This window comes from Plectropomus leopardus, chromosome 19, assembly GCF_026936395.1.
Source record: "Plectropomus leopardus strain MGB_pleo_1.0 chromosome 19, ASM2693639v1, whole genome shotgun sequence".
NCBI classification, from domain to species: Eukaryota; Metazoa; Chordata; class Actinopteri; order Perciformes; family Serranidae; genus Plectropomus; species Plectropomus leopardus.
The window spans coordinates 23,576,123-23,595,686 of NC_142194.1; the positions used below are offsets into that span (position 1 = coordinate 23,576,123).

At 37.5% G+C, this 19,564-nt stretch overlaps 3 protein-coding genes across 6 annotated transcripts in view; 2 read left to right on the forward strand and 1 right to left on the reverse strand.

The window, feature by feature from the left end:
* The first annotated feature begins 530 nt into the window (after window positions 1-530).
* On the forward strand, window positions 531-4,217 carry LOC148186369 (uncharacterized). 2 transcript variants are annotated; one of them, XM_088070336.1, is made up of 5 exons: window positions 531-674; window positions 1,762-1,847; window positions 2,868-3,024; window positions 3,349-3,430; window positions 3,872-4,217. In XM_088070336.1, exons 2-5 carry the CDS (start codon window positions 1,778-1,780, stop codon window positions 3,890-3,892), a joined length of 330 nt encoding a protein of 109 aa, XP_087926462.1. In that variant the 5' UTR covers window positions 531-674; window positions 1,762-1,777; the 3' UTR covers window positions 3,893-4,217. The 2 variants fall into 2 exon arrangements, with proteins under 2 accessions (XP_087926462.1, XP_087926461.1); XM_088070335.1 differs by lacking the exon at window positions 531-674 and having other exon boundaries at window positions 1,626-1,847.
* cox19 (cytochrome c oxidase assembly factor COX19) lies at window positions 3,487-6,623 on the reverse strand. 2 transcript variants are annotated; one of them, XM_088070337.1, is made up of 3 exons: window positions 6,419-6,623; window positions 5,143-5,254; window positions 3,487-5,077 (listed from the first exon to the last, which is right to left on the reverse strand). In XM_088070337.1, exons 1-3 carry the CDS (start codon window positions 6,498-6,500, stop codon window positions 4,948-4,950), a joined length of 324 nt encoding a protein of 107 aa, XP_087926463.1. In that variant the 5' UTR covers window positions 6,501-6,623; the 3' UTR covers window positions 3,487-4,947. The 2 variants fall into 2 exon arrangements, with proteins under 2 accessions (XP_087926463.1, XP_042364410.1); XM_042508476.2 differs by having other exon boundaries at window positions 4,720-5,041; window positions 6,419-6,616.
* A 1,264-nt stretch (window positions 6,624-7,887) lies between these two features.
* The window catches only part of LOC121959189 (arf-GAP with dual PH domain-containing protein 1), a 38,232-nt gene continuing 26,555 nt past the window's right edge, over window positions 7,888-19,564 (forward strand). The window contains exon 1 of one of the 2 annotated variants that reach the window (XM_042508402.2): window positions 7,888-8,309. Coding sequence is in view for 1 of the 2 variants with exons in the window: in XM_042508401.2 (XP_042364335.1) it covers window positions 8,219-8,309 (91 nt within the window). In the remaining variant the exon portion in view is untranslated. The remainder of the gene's footprint in view (window positions 8,310-19,564) is intronic. The other variant, XM_042508401.2, reaches the window with a different exon arrangement.

Genomic DNA, 19,564 nt, shown 5'->3' on the forward strand with positions numbered 1-19,564 from the left:
ATTCTAAGCTAAGGTAACCATGCTGCTAACAGTAGTATTGCTGCATTAAAATAATTCAAATATAGCCACTGACAGACACCATAGTAGATCAATAGTTTGTACTCACTGTTGGATGATCCAGGGTGCCTCAGATGGTTTAAGAGTCGATTGATTTGAATGGAGAGTCGCAGAATGAAGCTATGAACTGATTTATCGCTTCAAAAAAAAAAATCAAAAAATCCAAACAAACGTTCCCCAAAAATGAGCAGGCCCTTACGAAAAATCAAAGTTCAAATTGATGGAGTAATAAACAATACACCAGGGCTCAGCCAAACACACTGCAGTCACACCTGTCCTCTGTCAGTCTTGTTAGTCCTCTTCCCAGTCTTCTCTGCACACCTGTCTTGTGTCAGTCTTGTTGCTCCACCCTAAGTTCCCTACCACACCCTCGCTCTCAGCCAGTCCCTCTCAAACTAGGCCTTTCCCAAACCACCCCCTTCACCCCCTCCCTCCCCACCTCCGCTCTGTTTCTGCATGCACAAAGACTGTCTGCCACATTAAGTGCTGTTCCAAACCAGCTAGCAGGTAGTGAAGTGGCTTTAAAACCCTCCAACAACGAGTCTGCACCAATGCCAACTTACTGACCACATGCAACATCGTATTGTCCGTCGTCAAGATGCTCCTTACAAATAAAGGTCAGCACGACTGCCCAGCATAAGGTGGCAGTGTCCACATAAGGGATATTCATTTTTCATTTTTCTACAGTGGGGTCAAGTGGAGAGCATGGATGTATTAAATGGATGGATAAATGTATTGCTTATTATGGTTGTGTTTTCTCATGGACTTTCTTATTATGTGCTTTTACTGATAGACTTTTGTTGTTTATTATTTCTCTTTTTTTTTTAATTTGTTTTCCACCTCTGGCTTGTCTGCAGCTTTTATTTTGTTTTATTTCATTTTTCTAAATATATATAATTCTATATATTGTTAGGTTTTAAATTTGAGCACTCTCGCTTGTAAGCACTTTGAGCTGCTTTTTATGTGAAAGGCACTATACATATAAAGATAATTATCATCATGATTATTACCATGATTGTTATTATTATTATTATTATTAAAGACTTGGATACAGCATTTGAGGTAGAGCCTCTTCTATGTAGGCCAATGCTGTACAGTGCATCTAAATCAGTTTTTGGGTTATCTGAATTAGTAGATTTCTCAGAGTGATCTGGGGTTTTTATATTCACTGGATATAACTTTTTTAAAACAAAAAAGTAAAGCAGTTCAATTATTTTCCAACACCATCAACTCGTGTTTGAATATTAACCAGTGAACTTCAGAAATAAAAAACATGTGTCTGGAGGAAACAAGTCCTCTCTGCTCAAGCTGCTGCTCCAAAACACGCCGGGTTATGTTACTCAATAATGAAGGATTAGTTTGGTGTGTTCCCACTGACCGTGAGACCGATGACCTCATGCCAGTTTCTGATAGATATCTTACTACTTATGGCCGGGTTTATCAAATTTTAATCATTCGGAATTTGGGGGTATTAGTGAAGCTCAAATCTGTGGCGTCAACAGCTGTCATCCAGATGTTTTGGCCATCCCTCTCTGCAGCTGTGCAGCAGCGCCCTGCAGGTCATCTTATATCATCTCTCCCAGCACGCATTCCCTCAACAACAAACTCTCCGCCTCTTTATACACGATTCAACAAAAGTTTGTTCAGTGAGTTTTAGGAATCAGGCTCTTCTTTATTCAATACCACCACGTTTTCACCTTATAGGGTCACACCTGGAAGGATGCGTTTCTCGGTTAGCCTTGAAGTGTGTGTCATGTGTTTTACGATGCTGCTGATCCTCCCTGAGCAAGGTGAGTGTGTCTTTGACTACAAACCTTTTGACTGCAGCAGTCAATTCAGGCAGCTAAGAATGATAAACTGTTTGTGAAATAGCATTTGCATAGGCACATATTCAATATAATACCAATGACAATGTTTATCACTCACTTTTTAACCTACACTAAATGTGCTGGATAAGATAAAAACAACAGGGAAAGGTCATTTTCTCTTGAGTCTAACAAATACACACAGAATTAGAGGCAGCCAAGATAGTTAAAATCACAGGAATTTAGCATTAAAACACATAGATACCAAACTAGCCACCAACATTGTTAGATGTTCATATTTGTTTTGAATTTAGGTTGTGACATTGGGTGACCAACCTTTACTGTCAGGGAAATGCCTCATGGCTACAGAGCCCCTAAAGGGACGTGGGGGAGAAAAAAATTATATGGTGGGAAAAGAATTCTCCTTAAAAAAAAACATTAATTTTTTCAACATGATTTTTTAAATCATTTTTTCCCACTATTTACTGTTTATTCTATATTTTTTCAATCCCCTATTTTTCTTCACAACCTATTTTTTTAACAACTTATTTTTTTCACCATCTAATATTTTTTTACCATCTAATATTTTTTTACCATCTAATTTTTCTGCCACCTATTTCTTTTTCAACCACCTATTTTTTCCCACCGACAAAAATATTTTTATCCACCATCTACTTTTTCACAATCTATTTTTTAGCAACTTTCTTTCACCATCAAATTTCAAACCATTTTCAACCTTCTAATATTTTTTTTTACCATCTACTATTTACTAACCTTATATCTTACAATCTATTCTTTTTTTTTTCAGGGCAGGTTATTCCTTCTATCCTGGGAAATGCAAATTTGCTTCCAAAGGCTTGCTTACTAGAATGTGTAGGCTCATATGACTATGACATATTTGTTGAATCTATTGTCAGGGACCATTATAACAGAGAAAAACAAATATGCAATCTGAACCATGTATTATTTATGTTAATCTGCATCTTTGTGTGTGCTGCATTTCAGGGCAGTCTCAGTGTTACAAGCCTTGGCCCAGAACCCCAGGAGTTATCATCCCCCCCTGCTGTGCGACCGTCTCAAAGGCTCACATTGAAGAGGCCTTTGTTTCCTGCGTGGAACAGAAAGAAACAACATTTTCTCATTGTGGAATACATGCATTCCTGTAAGAAAGAATATTCATTTTGTCTATGTTTGGGGTATGATGCAAAACAAATTTGAGAAAACTCTGACACAATCACCGTCCTTTAGTAACAATTTAATTCTGCCGCTAAATGTTACTTTAGATGAGGAAATAAACACTTTTTCACCTACTTCAGGAGGTTAGCCGACACCATTTTGCAGGTCAAAGTTTGGTCAGATTAAATCTGCACAAAAGTAAGAGTAGAGTAAGACAAATATGTGAACAGCACTAAATCTGTTATTTTTTCCCCTTTTATTTTCTTAAAGAAATATGAATGAATTGTTTCTTTTTTTTGCAACTCTACAGTTTTACAACTGCGAACAAAACCCACCACTGTGTGGATCCGAAGGCCAAATGGCTCAAAAGACGACTGCAAAGGTTACAAAAAGTAAGTTTGGAAAAAAGACTTTCAGGGAAGAAATTTGACAGTGAAACATGTCCAAATGTAATGAACAAACATTTGTTTTTATTTTACCGTTTTCCTTTTTTTTTTTATTGCGTGATACAACACAAGACAGGTGAGAGACATGATAGGGACAACAATATGTGTGAGACCAAAAGGACAGTGCAAAATTGGACACGGCAGGAGAAGACAAGACCAATTAAATCGAAAAAGTAAAAACAAATTGGTATACTGTGTTGTGTGTTGAGGGTGTTGAAAGGCAATTTTTAATTTAATTTTTAACAATTTTATTTTGTCCCATATTCCCTGGATAAGTGATATTGTGCATTTGCAGCAAATCAAATGCAGCATAAATTGAAGGGATGTGAATTCCTTAAATGTGTGTTGTTTTTTTTAAATTAATTTTCTACTTGTTTTTCTCCACAGAGAGGGATATGCTGCTACTGAAAGATGAAGATGATGCATCATGAATAATTTAAGGTGGAGGGAGAGTCGTGCATGTGCATCATCAGCACAATTTTTTTTTAATATTCTTATTTTTCAACTTAAAAATCCCCATTGTTTTTAATACATATCAAGATATTAGCTATGTGTCTTTATTGGACTCTTTAAACTAAAGTCTTATATAACCTTTCTCCATGATGTTGAGATGTTGAGTTTTGTCTGTAGATGTGCATTTACACAAACCTCAAAAATCTGTGAAGGATTTTGTCATTTAGAAAAATATAACAAAGCTTAAATAAAATAGAAATAAAAAATAAATGTTAACACACTCACTTTGTTAAGATGCCTTTTTTTTTTCCTTTACTGTATCATTAAAGGATAAGTCTAGTGATTTTTTTATTATGTCGATTAAATCCTGCAAAAAGACCAACAGTGAATTTATCCTGCTAACAATTATTACCTGTGTAAGCAAAACCTGATACAGCTTTTTCTTTTGTGGCATAGAGCGCCGATATCATCCAGTAATGCTTAAGCTATTTTGAATCCACACATGCATCATACCACTGCACTAAATACTTTTAGCAAAGCAAATCTGCAGCTTTTTCTTTTTTTTACATTAAATTAAAAAAAAATCTTGCACATATTTAATATTTATCACATTCAATTAACACAGGGATACATAATTTCAACATAGAAAGTGGATTTTGTCATTTCACTGTTTTTAAGGGGGAAAAAAAGACATCCATCCACACAAAATGCAAGACGATACCTGCACTTTGCCAGCAGGTGTCACCATTTGGATTGTATCAAATGCAGGAATCAATCTACACTCAGAATAAACACAAAAGATTTATTCACAAGCCAAAATAGCATCTCCATATATTATAAATTATATCTTATGTACACAAAAGATTGATACAATTAGTTTGTTGTCTGTAACAAACTGAGGCCCGAAGGCGAACCAAAGTGTCCTCCTGTAGACCTGATTTCTCAAAGTCCCTGAAGCCGTTCTTCTCAGCAGTCTTTACCTTTAACGTGCTTTTGGAGGACTTGTGTCATCAGGGTTTAGTGTCTCCGCCGGCTTGGCTGGGAGGAGGATCTATCAGGTCCTTGAATCCCAGTTTCTCCAGAGGTTCCCTGGCCATCAGTTGACTGGAAAACACACTATCATGAGGACATGATCGAGCTCTGACGAAAAAACGACAATGACAATTCGAAGAGTCGTAGGCTGGATTTTTAATGAGGTGTCTTACTTGTCCATGCGGCACTCCAGGTAGTCTTTGGACTGCAGTCGGCACTTTGAGTTGTCGAAGTTGTTCTCTCGCAGGCATTTCATAAACGTCTCCTTGAAGGCTTTACATTCTCCTGAAATAATAAGCCACTTTCAGCATGCTTAACATACGTTTAAAGCTTTAGGAGTTTTGTATGGCAGTTTGTGTGTTACAATGACCCCGTGGTGGAGGAAGCACTCAGATCTTTAACTTCAGTAAAAGTAACAATCCCACAGTGCATTCCCGGAGGCCATCTCCTTGGAGGGAGCTGCATCTAATCTTTCTGAAGTTTCTATCGAGGAACAACAATTGTAGAAGGTCATACTGGACACTGTTCATAGAATAACTCTCCCCCCTTCTGTTTTTTTTGTTTGTTTATCCTTTAGATCCTCGGCTCACTAAATTACACATAATTCCTCTGTAATTAACACTTTTAAAAAGTTATTTTACTTCAATTTTCTAGGAAAAATCTCTTTTTAATGTCCTTATTTGTAGCGCCTATGGGTATCTGAGCTGGTATGTGACTTAAATATGCTGTAGGCCTTTTTCTGTTTGTTGAGAAAATAAAAAAAAGGTTAAAAGTAAATGAATTAATTAAATAAACAACTAAAAATTATTTAAAAGATTTATATATATGAATTGTGTTTTGTTAAAAATTTAAATTAGCAAATAGTTTTATAAAAGCCCAGCTGCAATAATCCAATAATCAGTCTATTCATCAATTAGCGCATTAACAGAAAGTTAATCTAATTTTATTTTGAATAATTTTGAAGGTTTTTGTTTGTGTAAGATATTTCTGCATTGGCTACTTTTACTTTCAATACTTAAGTAGATTTTCTTGATAATAGCTCACTTAACTTACTAACTGTATTTTCAGTGTTTGATATTAGTACTTTTACATGATAAAGGATCTGAATACTTCCTCAACCACTGTTTCCATCACTCAGTGTCACAGAGCTGACCAAGATTTTCTCTACATTAAAATTAGCGCAAATGAGTCTTTTTGTAACGCGAGCTACGGCAACAGGAGAGGGACAGGTAGCGTCCTTAGCTGTTCTGTCCTCACCCTGAAAGGACAGCTGTGTGTTTACATGAAACACGTGGACAGGGTGCTGTTTAACAGCTATACAGTCTGTCTGTGCATGAATTCACCGATAATTAAAACAGCAGCCACAGACAGAGGAGCTCTCAGAGCAGAATAATCTATCACACCGGGACAAACGGGACAGTGTGAGTGTCTCTGAGTGTCTCATCCTACCAAAATGATCCAGAGGGAACGAGCCTTTGTCAGGAGCCCGAGGTTTAAAACTCTTCGAGCTGAAATTCATCGCGGTGGACATATTTGTCTTATAAATAAAGAGCCCGAAGTTAAAAAGCTGCAACTTTTCTGTGGACAACAGAAGGAAAGGCAATAGCACTCTGTTGTCGCATGAATATGACGTCGTGTTTTACATCGGGTTGTTGTCGCAACAAACAGACATTACTAGTCGATTGACACGAATTGATGATTATCGATCGGGTTTTCGATTAAGTCTAAATAACTTAACAAAGAAACAACAAATAACCATCAAAATGATCGAGCTCTGGATTATTAAGTAATTTTATACACTTGGCTGTTATTTTGTCCATAATAAACTAACAATTGTATCAAGCCCCTTGAAGCAAGTTTATGATCTGTGTTATTGGGCTATAAAATGTATATTATTATATTTACATTGTTAATATGTAAAAAAAAATTGATTAGATTTAAATTAATTTCGAACATGCAAAAAATAAAAGATAAAATAAAATATTTTTTTAAAAAGTAAGAAAGCAATACCCAGCAGAAATATTAAGTAAATAAAACAGGTAAAGTATTCCATGCCTGACAAGGAGTCAGAGGAAGTAAATACTTGTTTCATATTTTAAGGGGTAGGATTTCATGTTATCTGTATGATTATTTATGAAACTGGTTGAAAAAATAAATATTACTTGAACATAAATGTACAATCTCCTGCACACATTCTGATAAAAGAGAACCAGAGAGCCTGCGAATAGAAATAATAGCAGAATTCTAATTTTCAAAAAGGGAGAAATCCTAGTAATAATGCACAATATGGCAGAATAAAGCCTACTGATGGAATATTATACTGCCATACATAGGAATACAAATAAACAGAACATTATATTATAATATAATATTTTAATTTTAAAAATAGTTTGTGTTATATTTTATTATTATTATTATTATTATTATTATTATTATTATTATTATTATTATTATTATTATTATTATGTTATTATCATTGTTAGTCATTGTTGTTGTTGTTGTGTTTTTATATCTTTATATAACTGTTCTATTAAAATGTATGTTAAAAATATAAAAAAATATGTTTTATTGTATTATTATTATATTATTATTATGTTACCGTTATTGTTAGTCATTGATGTGTTTTTATATCTATATAACTTTTATTAAAATGGATTATGTTACATTTTATTATTATTATGTTATTACATTATTATTGTCATTGTGAGTCACTGTTATTGTTGTTGTTATATATAATGGCTAACTTTTCAAACTATTTTAAACAAGTCAAGATGCGCACTTAAATGTGTTGTGGTTGTCCACCGCTGGATGTCTCACTTTCATAAGATTTGACAAGAAGGGGTGGAGGGGAGAGGAGACAGACAGGCAGGCAGGGGAGGGAGTGAATGAGGAGGAGGAGGTGGTGGTAACATATAAGCTTGATTATTATGCAGTCAGTGAGACTCACTAATAAAGCTATCAGTGAGAGAGAGAGACAGAGAGAGAAAGAGAGAAAGGGAGAGGGAGAGGAAGGGAGAGAGAGAGAGAGAGAGAGAGAGAGAGAGGTTTCCTCCAGCACCGGCACGGATCGTTCAGTCTCCTCCAGTGTCTTTTCTGTCTCCAGTCTTCCTCCTCCTCCTCACTTGAGATTGGAGGTGACAGGTGATCGAGCAGTCAGTCTGTCAGTCTGTCTGGCTGTCTGACTCCAGCAGTGGATGTTCTTGCGCAGGCAGCTCTCCACCGCGGTGAGGCTGGACGGATAAACTCACCATGGCTCTGGAACCGGAGGGGAACAACCGGCTCCTGCAAGACGTGCTGGCGAGACCGGGCAACGATACGTGCGCGGACTGCGGCAATCCAGGTAAGCGATAGTGATACTAATGTAGCCTGCGCATGCATCTGCAGTTAATGCATGTAAGATGCTGTGATTATCCAACTGGTGCTTCAAAACCCAACAAGTCTGAGTGAATTTGGTCCAGATCTGATGACAAAGGCCTGGCAGGACACCTGAAAACACCCTTTTTGCAGGTAAAATAAGGCCTAAGAGACTGGACTCTGGACTCAGCCTGAGCCATAAACATATAAAACACTCCTGAGTGTGTCTGTCATGGTGTGTGAGGGTGCACAAAAACATGCCAACTATGATACCTTCTTCACAGCTATTAGTGTGTCCACTGTGTGCTGCTGTTGTGGTCTGGTGTCATCATGTTCTACACTGTCAGCAACACCATACAGCTCTGTAATTATAGCTGTGTGCATTCTTTTGTTTTTCATGCACTAATTTCACCAGTGTTCTCCATTAAGCATCCCTTTCTTCACCTCTCCATCCTCTCTCTCTATCCTCTCCCCATGCATTCCCCCTTTAATCCTCTCTCCCCCCCTCCTTTCTTCTCACTGAAATGGCAATAAACCAGTGAGTGGCCACAGAGGCTTCAGTACGGGCCGTACGCCCAGTGATTGGAGCCCAGCCCGCCCAGGATGCCTGTTCCTTGGCCCTGGTTACGGCTCCTCTGAGGACTGGCTGTTTCGGAGCAGCTTTTTGGAGCCGGAGGCGCTCTCGCAAAATTAGATAGCTTTGTTCTGAGCGGTGGACACTTGAAGAGGGATTTCATTTTGACCAGAGGGTGTTATCTTGTTGAGAAATAAGCAGACAAAAATGGGTCTCTGCATGGTTAGTTCTATGTGTGTGAGTTTGTGTGTGTGTGTGTGTGTGTGTGTGTGTGTGTGTGTGTGTGTTGAAAAGCAGCTTTAAAGTATCTAAAATTTTTATGTGGCCTTTTGATTTTCAGTACGACCTACTTATGTAACTGCAATTCATGCTATAGCCAGTTTATTCATACTAAGACCAAGCTATCTTTGCAACTATTGGTTGGATTGCCATTCAATTGGTTAAAGACATTCATGGCTCCCAGAGGATGAATCGTATTGACTTTGGTGATACCTTCACTTTTTCTCAAGCACCAGGGAGTTACAATTTTTAACTTATTCTGTAAAATATCTCATCATCTACACAATAGAGAGGAACAAGAGAGGAACAACGTTTTATACCAACATTCATGTTCCTCAGAGGATATATCTCAGATGGTCCCCTCACTTTACCTCCAGCACCATCAACTAGTTTAAGTTTTTACTTATCCTTAAAAAATATCTCAAAATATGCACAATGGATTATAACAAAACTTTGCAGAGAAATTCATGGTCCCCAGAGGATGTATCCTGCTGAATGTGGTGCCCCCCTCACTTTTCCTCTAGCATCACCAGTGGGCTTCAGTTTTTACCGATCCTGTAAAATATCTCAACAACTACATAATGTATCAACATTTCATAAAGATATTCATGGTCCCCAGAGGATGCATCATGCTGACTGTAGTGATCCCTTCACGTTCCCTCCGGCAACACTAGCAACTTAAACTTTTTACTTATTCTGTAAATTATCTCAATGTCACACACTGGTTAGCATTTAGCTCAAAGCACCAGTGTGCGTTAGTACAGCCTCACAGAGACGGCTGCAGACTTGCATGGCTCCAGGGTCTTGTTTAGGGAAAATTGGCACAATTACGATACCCATACGGCCTTATTTGACCTAAACTGTTCTGCAATGATCCACAGTGCCTGGAGGCAGCATTGGCTCTGATTGTTCCCCTGCTGAGAATGTTCATCAGTTTTGCCACTTTCACCTTTGCAGCAATCGAATTTAGCCTCGGTGAAGCGCAGTCGGGACAGATGTTCCGTGTTGTGCAGCAGCTGCCAACTAGTCAGAGAAGCTGGTAATTGCAGGGTGACTGATTGATCACAGCTTGGAAAATCTCAGCTGGTGTAGTGACTCATACATGCTTTCTTATCCCTCAACAAGTGCTCAGACTCCCTTGAGCAAGGCATGCAAACACAACTGCTTCTGAAGCTGCTTTGTAGTCAGCAGTATAACTTAAGTTAAATCAAACAGCTGCTTTCTTCCACATTTGTGTTTGGGCTCATTTCAGGAAATTTCAGGCTGCACACATGAAAAGGGTTAGGAAAGCCATCCATCAACCAAACGTATCTTTCTCCATCCCTCTGCTACTAGATCAGGCATTCCCAGGCTCATAATTCATATCTCATAATGGTCAAGATATGAATTATTGATGCTGGCTCGGCGGCTCCGTCCCAGATGGGGACAGGATCTTATCTCAGTGGCTTTTTCGAAGAAACATCACAGTTTCATTACAGCTCAAAACACCACAAATCATCTCAGCACAGCAAAGTACAGAGAAAAACATGTACGATGGAGGATAGGTGTGAACTAAGGTTACTCGGGACATCGCAAGGGTATGTGGATTTAACACTGAAAACCTATTGACATATACTTTATCAAGATGAGCCAGTAAGGCAAGGAGAGGTATCTATGATTGCTAATGGATTTTAGCATTATCTTCTTAATTACCCAAGGATCACTTATTTATATAAACCTTTACTTAATCAGGTAAGTCCCACTGAGATCTAGATGTCATTTTCAAGAGAGACATGGATACATAATAAAAAAATTTTAAAAAACCAATTTAAATTTGTACAATATCAATCACTAAATAAATAATATAATATAATCTAGTAAATAATATATATATATATTTAAATCATAAATGATAATAAAGCAACATAATACAATAATGAGTCAATTAAAACAAGTTAAAAACAGTCAAGGTTTATTTTTATCTTACTTTTTTTGCTAAATGTCACATTTCATGCAATTTAAATGGGGCTGATGGCTGTTACCTTTGTTTGTAATCTGATTATATTTCTCAAACTACATAGGTCATAGAATTCTTTAATCATAGTGGTTCATTTGTTAAAGTCGTTGTGTAAGAGTGATTTCTAAATATGTGACATCCAGGTCATAAAAAGAAATAAAAATAAAAAACTGATAATTCATCCATCTGTTATGTGGATGGGGAGGGGGGTGTTCAGCAATATTATAAAGTTAAAAATAAAGAGGTATTTTGCCATTAGTAGATTATGTGACATTATGAACCATAGCTTCTTGACCTGGGGGTAGGAATACACACCAGGGGTCAAGTGATGAATCTCTAAATAATTAAAGGCGTAGCAGAAACCCAACTGCCAGAATACACATTGGCACTGCATGTGTCTGTAAACCGCGGAGTTTAAACTTCACATTTCTTTTTAGTTTTCAACAATTCCATGGTTCAGGCACAAAACCCACTTGGTTAAGAAAAGATCATGGTTTGGCTTAAAATCCCTGGTTTTGGTGACACAATCCCCACTGGAAAGGTACAAATGTCTTGTAAAAAATCGACTGCTTTCCATGACACTATCACTGCTGGAAACACATTTGTTGTTTATTGGCCTCAAACAGTTGTCTGCAGTGGTCTGCAGCTTAGCAGCCATCTCTGAAATGGGGATAGTATTGATTCCGGTATTGATTCCCCAGATTTCAGGTGGTTGGAACACTTGAAAAGCAGTTCCAAACCACTTGATATAAAAATATTCACTTGTAGAGACAAATTTCACATGAATCTTCACAATTAAAAATTCCTCCGTAATAATGACAGTAATAAGCAAATACCTCTTTGATAACAAACATGTTATTTTATTATTAACCAAATGGGTTTATATATGGGCATATAGGTTATACTGGGTCTCCATGAAATAAACCAATTAACAAAATCACTGTATAAAGCCTGCAGGCATTAGGTGATCGTTACAGCCCAGATCCAGGTGACCTAGTGAAAAGAGGTCCTTAATATTCCCTCTACGCAGGTTTCAGACAGCACAAAATCACTCTAAAACAGCAAAAGACAGCATTGAAGCCTCAAAACAAGAGATTTTGGCTGACAACATCAGCCAACATAAAGTCTGCATTTGATTTAGGAAAGATCAGAGTGTCTGTGTGTGCCTTTCTTCACCTCTCATAAGCCTTCAGTAAGGGTGTCGTCAACCCTGATTGGCCCAAAGGGGAAATGCACCAAGATGCTCCCAATTCTTAATTAGGAGTCAGTCCCCACACCCTGTGAAACAAGTGATCTGAGTAACCCTCCAGTCAACTCAGGGGGATCTGTGATATTCAGCTAAAATATACGAGAAAAGAGGAAAATAACATCAAGGAATAAGGGCCTGCTACAGTGACCACATGTGGGTATATGGTCACTTTTTGTGGCGTAGTCCTTGGTGGAAACACAGTAATGTCATGCTAAACAAGACAGAATCTTGTTTTGTTGTTTTTTTAGTCATCTTGCTTCTATCCAGCATCCCCTCCACTTCCCGATGACAAAGTCAGCTCATATACTACGTCACATACTGTATTGTTTATTACTATGTACTTTTATTTGCAAAAAGTGAAAATCACTTTTTTCATCAGGCCGCTCACAACTTCAGCTCAGCTTTTGGACTAGAAAAATAGTTTTAGTGTGGGTGGAAGGCTGAAAAAGAGAAAAAGATGCATGACTAAATTCAACTGTCTTAAGGTGGACATGTGCAAAGATTTGCTACCCTTAACTCAGAACCCAATTATGTCCCAAACAAAAAAAATTGTAATGTTGGATTTTTACTCATATTCATTAACTCATAAATCATTAGCATTTTTTTTAAAGATACTTTATTAGGTGGGGTTTTTTAATGTCCATTCCAGTGGAGGAAGAATCTGAATGCAGAAATCATGCAAATAGTAAAAATGGCAATAATAATAACTTTTTTCAACAAAAAATGTAAGATAATTTATTTTTCTTGAATATATATATATATATATATATATATATATATATATATATATATATATATATATATATATATATATATATATATATATATATATATATATATATATATATATATATATATATATATATATACATATATATATATATATATATATATATATATATATATATATATATATATATATATATATATATATATACTCATTTTTGTGATTGTGACTAAAAACATCCTCGATTTCTGAGGTATTGTATCATTATCACCTTATTTCATTACCTTATCAAACCTTATCAAGACCAATTCTTTCTAATATTCCGGTGAACTTAGATCCACTATCCATTTCACCGGATTCTGAGTAAAAGCTATAAATCTTTCAGATGATATTTGATATTTTGACATGTGTATGCAGTATAACATCTCATGTGTACTTTAAATAAAGTTTAAACACAAACTATGCACTTCGACATTATGATTAATAGACTGAAACGTGCCTTGCTCTTCCTCCTTTCCTCATGGTCGGCCATGCTTGTTAAAAAAGAGGGTGTGTCTCCACTGCAGTCCACTTTAAATGATGTGTAACAGAGTGATTGGCTTACAGACATCCCATCAAATAATTAAGTGCATTTGGGTGGAATCAGATGACAGTCATCAAAGATCTAAACATCCTAGAAAGGTAATGTCAATTGGAATGATGTATCTGAACAAGTTAATAAAATGTGTTAACCTCAATGTGATTCGCTAACAAAGCAATAATTTGCACGTATAGAGTGAAATATACCAGTGATAAATTTTTCTCCCATCAAACCCACCACAGAAACTTACCAAATCTGTATAACAAGAAAAGCAATGCTAAGGGTCTCCAATATGGCTGCAGCATTAAATCACATGAAAGCTGTCTATTGTATGTGAATCTGCAGGTTACAGAGTAAACTAAGACTATCACATCATCAGCAGTGACCTGTCTGTCCTCCCTTAACCTTGTCTCATCTTCCCATCTCAGATACAACATCCATTAAGCAGACAGACAGCCTGCTGTAATTTGTCTGAAAACTCACAAAGTGGCAACATCATTTGTCCTTTTTTTTAATGCTTAGTCATTCTTACTCTGCCCTTCCTTACCTTTGCGTTTTTTTCCCCCTATCTTTTCTCTGCTGGTGTGCTCAGATGAGACTCGCTGCGAGGCTGAGCTGGGAGCTTATACGGCAGGGTTTCTCTGTAGCTCAGCAGCGTTGTAGTTCTGTCCTTCGCTAAGGACACACAAACGAGTAATTCCCACCGGAGAGAAGCCTCAGCGGTCCTCTGGGGTGTGTAAGGAAGGTGTTTGTCGAACAGCAGAAACAGCAGGAATGATGATGAGATAGGAAGGGGGTTCAGGCTCCTATGGCAGCGGGCTCATAGCTTTCCAGACTATTTGTCAATGTTTTTTAAGGAAAGTTGGAGAAAACAAAAACTTATCTGCATTTCCCATTGCAAGTGTTGAGATAAAAACTGGTGTGAGTAAGTGAGATCTGGCCCGAGCTACTTAAATTGTTGGTAATGTGTTTGCTGCATAAGTTGAAAATTTTATTCTGAGGGTTCCATCTTAACATAGATGCATTGTATTGTTTTATCTGCAGTTTAGTTTAGTAGTTAGTAAGATAATTAATCCTTTGAAACCTTGAGTGACATCACTTTTCTTGTGCTGCTTTCAGATGCCTCTCACAAATATTTAAACATTTTAAGTCCAAGCAAATTAGTTCAATTTCTTTCAAAAACAGAGGGGAAAAAGGCAATGAGCAACTTGGTCATAAATGTTTCACAAACTGCAATAAATGAGTAGATTTAGAAAATTATTTTTAAAAGGCATGAGAAAAATGTTAAGGGAAACTTAGAAAAAAAGCTAGAGAAAAATTGTTTATAATTATCATAATTATATGATACAAAATAAGGATACAAAATTATTAATTAATTAACTAACTAATTTTCATGTAATTTTCTTGTACTGTTTACTAATTTCTTGCTAATTTTTGGGTCATTTGTTCTTTAGTTGCTTATTACCTTCTTCTCATGTTTTTGAAAGAAATCAATCCAGTTTGCTCAGGTTTCAAGGGTCAAATGTCAACTTGTCAAATTTGTCGACAAAAGTGCATTCAACCTTTGTGAATCTCCAAGATACCTCTGTGACATTTCACTTGGCTCCATGCTCCTTTTTTTCTAGCACATTCATGCCACTGAACTTGACAAGAAAAATGAAAAAGCCCCCTAGTCTGCCGCAGAGCCCTGTTAAAAGCTCCTGTCTGGTGCAAAAAGATTCTATTTCCTGTTTATAGTGCGTTTAAAAAACCTGCATATATGTGTTACTTTCAGATGCAAAAGGGTAAAAGATTGTCGAATGCATTGCATCAGTTACGACAGAGCACTGAAGTCACACTTGCATTAGCTGATTGGCATCAGCTGCTCCATTCATGCTTTACTTTCAGTGGCTCATTCTTCAGCTGCTTGGCTACCAGCTGCATAAATTATATTCATGGAGGTATGCAGCGCAATCATTATAACCTTTTACTCACTGACCACTCATCTATACCAACATTCCAACTCTGTTCACTACTGCAGCTTCCTCCACTAACCCAAACTCCTGCTTATGCACACAATTTTTGGAATTGTGACTTTAAGATTATATCTTCATGTATGCACTATCACAGAGAACAGGCCTCAAATCTCTCTGTGGAGCCATCTGCTCTAAAATGTCAATTCCTTGACGTGTCTTTGAAACAGCTTGCTGAAACAGACAGTTTGAAGGTCACCGGCTGGAAACTTGGAACTGTTGATAAATGGTGGGTTGTCCTAAATTTCCTCTGTCAAAGTGCAGCATTTGATGACGTCAACCCCTTGTTCTTCTTAAAAACTGTGTTATTGGTAGGCCAGTACTGTATTCATTTATTTAGGTTAATTTGAGCAAAGACATGACACTTCATGGTGGATAAAGATACCAGTTCATTCAATACAAAAGTCAGATGTTAGAGTGTATTGTTGTGTTGTTTGTAGTGTTTTTTGTATAGTGGGAAAGGAGCTGTAGAGATTGCATGATAATGAGGGATGTGAATTGACGAGATTTTATTGATACCAATGCCATTATCGATTTTGCTTATCAGTACGAATTTTTATTGATTCCTGATGAATATTGTGCATTAAAAAAAGTTGGCCTGTAAAGGTTATCAGCATTGACCCAATTGTTTTAATGTCTCTGAGTCTGAACAAAGTGGTACCAGTTCTCAACTGGAACTAAGTTCCCATCCATTAAGTACTCAGATTATTTGGTATTTAAATCTACTTAATCTTGTGTATCAAAAAAAAAGGGAATGTGATTACGCTTTTCAAAAATAAATACACTCAACAAACCAAACATGCTGTTTGGAGTTAAGATTTAAAGGCATAATATTCAATAAAAGCAAATGACTTTGTCATTCTGTGTCCCCTCTAAATCCGAAAGTTTTTGCAGATCTGAGTTCTTTTTTTTTCTCAACAGCAGTTTAAGAGGTTTGAGTTGTAGGCTAGATAAATAACCGTTAAGTTTCACTTGCATTCCACCTGGCATTCTGCTGCTCTGTCTGTGCCCAGAGTATAGTCTTTGCCTCGACAGTGTGGTGCAATGCATAACCGCACAGTATATATATTCCAATAGCACTCCTGATAAATGGTCCAGCTCCAAAAATACAAAATCAATGTGTGGAGGTAGATGTTTTGATCATGGCAGGCCGCCACGCATAAATGATTGTGTGGGAAACCCTACCTCAACGACAGCAAGAAATATAACACAAATTGCAGCCATACACAGACACAGTTTAACAGATTCAATTGGAATATCTTATGTGTAAACTTTATTGTATGTTCACCCTTAAAACCACATGCTGTATAAAAAAATAGCCTTTAGAAATGAAGAAACCTTGATGATTTTCTTCTGAAAGACTCAGGCATTTTACAAATACAGGGTCAAGATGAGGTTAGACAAAAGTTGAGTAAAATATAAGACTGCTGTAGAAATAAAAGCCTGTGCCAGTGCCTGAGGGGTTTAGCCAAGACACGAGAGGGTCACAACCTCTGCTGTCAAGTCATTAACCCCCACCGTGAAGCAGCCAACAGACTGATGTGTCCAGACATACAAATGAACTGCTGCAGATGCAGAAAAGTGCCTGCAAATGCTCACAGGCACAGGGGCTGCCATTGTTTAAATGCCCCCTCATTAATTTCTCCTGCATCTGCCCTGCAGTAACGCCACAGGCACTCCTTTCTTCAACCTGGTGCCGTCGAATCAAAAGCTCTGTTGTCTCACCAGCAAGTGCCGCCTGCGAAATTTGACTTTTTTTCTTTACAATTCCTCCGAGATGGAGCAGCAGCTCTTTAACAAACAGCATATGCATGGCGAAACAAAATGAGAGTCACACTACATCAGGAGTTTTCATCCTCCTGTTCGCTACAACTGTGTGTCTGTCATTCGCAGCAATCCTGTCTCTGAACATGTAAAGGAGGAAGTCCTATGTGAGTGTGTGTGTGTGTGTGTGGTTAGTCAGTCATGCGGCCACAGTAATCTCTATGAGTGCTGTCTGCTTCTCCATAAGGCCTGACTCAGACGGCGATGACCTCACCGCTGAATGGCTGTGTGTTTTCGTGTCAGCAGGGTTGTGTGTAGGTGTGTATTTTGCGTGTTGCTGGCAATAAAAGGAGATGTAACAAATAAAAAAAAGGCAAGTGGTTTGATTTACGTGCATCTAAGCGCCATTTCAAGTGCTTTGTGCTTGATCACAATCCTGAATGATTTCAAGATTTAGGTGACATTTATAAAAAATATTGCCTACTTGTCTGGGGTTAAAAGAGATAAATTGAAGAAAGATTATCGTAGATGCCAGTAACGGCCCTCGGGGGATTTTGTGCGCTCACATCATCTCTCTGCATGATGAAGAACCCACACTCTTCCTCCCATCCCTTCCTCCGCACCTCCTACCTCTCCTCCTCCATCACCTCCTCATCTCCGCAGTCGGGCTCTGTGGCATCTCCATCTATGCTTTCTCCAGCCTCAAGAGGACACAGAAATGCAAGAGTAGTATTTTTTTTTTTTGCCCTCTTTTCCCCCCTTTCTCTCTCTTTTACGATTCCCTTGAGTGTTCCACGCTCTCACAGTGCTTGCATGTGTGTATTCACATGGCTTGCGCGCACCATGCTGAGGGCCTCCTTGTGTGAGAAATGGCAGCTGCAGAGAGAGAGATGGAGAGAGACTGTGGTGATTTTTGAGTGTTGCCCGTCGGGGACATAGCACTCATGGCTGCTTGTGGCCATGCATAAACTATGCATGTTAACACGTGTGCAAATACTTGGTGCAATACACACACACACACACACACACACACACACACACAGTCCTGGCTGATTTTTTTAGCATATGGAAGTTGTATTTATATTGGCCTGTACCAGTAATACAGCTTGCAGCCCATGGGCCAAATCTGGCCCCTGATAGGGTTGTGGGTGGCCCCACAACCATTTTCTAATTCACATTGAAAATAAAGTGATGCACACGGGGAATTGTTTTGTTTTGTTTTCTTTTAGTATATGTAAGGTGCCAGAGTGCATAAAACAGCATCAGAATAGAGCTTGTTTATTAAAAAGGTGTCAGTGGAGGATCCCCACACCCCCTAAAAGAGGTCCCAGCTAAGCCCCTAATGTCCTCAAATCCTAGAGACATCTGAAAATCCTAAAAACGTCCTAAATCCTAACGACGTCCTTTAATCCTGGAAATGTCTCGAAATCATAAGTCATAAAAATGTCATAAAAAGTCATAAAATCCTATAAATGTCCTAAAATCTTAGAAACATCCTAAAATTCTAAAATCCGAAAAACGTCCTTAAATCCTAAAAACGTCATCCTAGACACATGTTAAAGTCCTAGAGATTTCCTAAAATCCGGAAAACATCCTAAAATTCAAGAAACATCCTAAAATCCTACAAACATCCTAAAGTCTTAGGAATGTCTTAAAATCCTACAAAGGTGCTGAAATACTAGAAATGCTAGAACCCATGTATCATGCTAAAAATACCAAACTTCCATTGCTTTCTGAAATGTGAGGATTTGCTGCTTTTCTCTCTTTAATATGAGTGTAAACGAAATATATTTGGGTTTTGAAGGCTAATGGAACAAAAGAAAGCATTTATGGATGTCACCTTGGACCCTTGAAATGTAACTGGCAGGTTAAATGGCAGTGAAAATAAAAAATAGTTGAAGTAAAAGAAAATGACCATCTGATCCAAATTTATTTATGACTTATTAGGCAGATGCTTTTAGCAGCCTCATAAAGGTAGTGAATTGCATCTTTTTGTTTAAGAAACAAAGGATAATAGACAGATTCACTGATCGTGGAAAATCTTTTTAGTTAAATGCAGA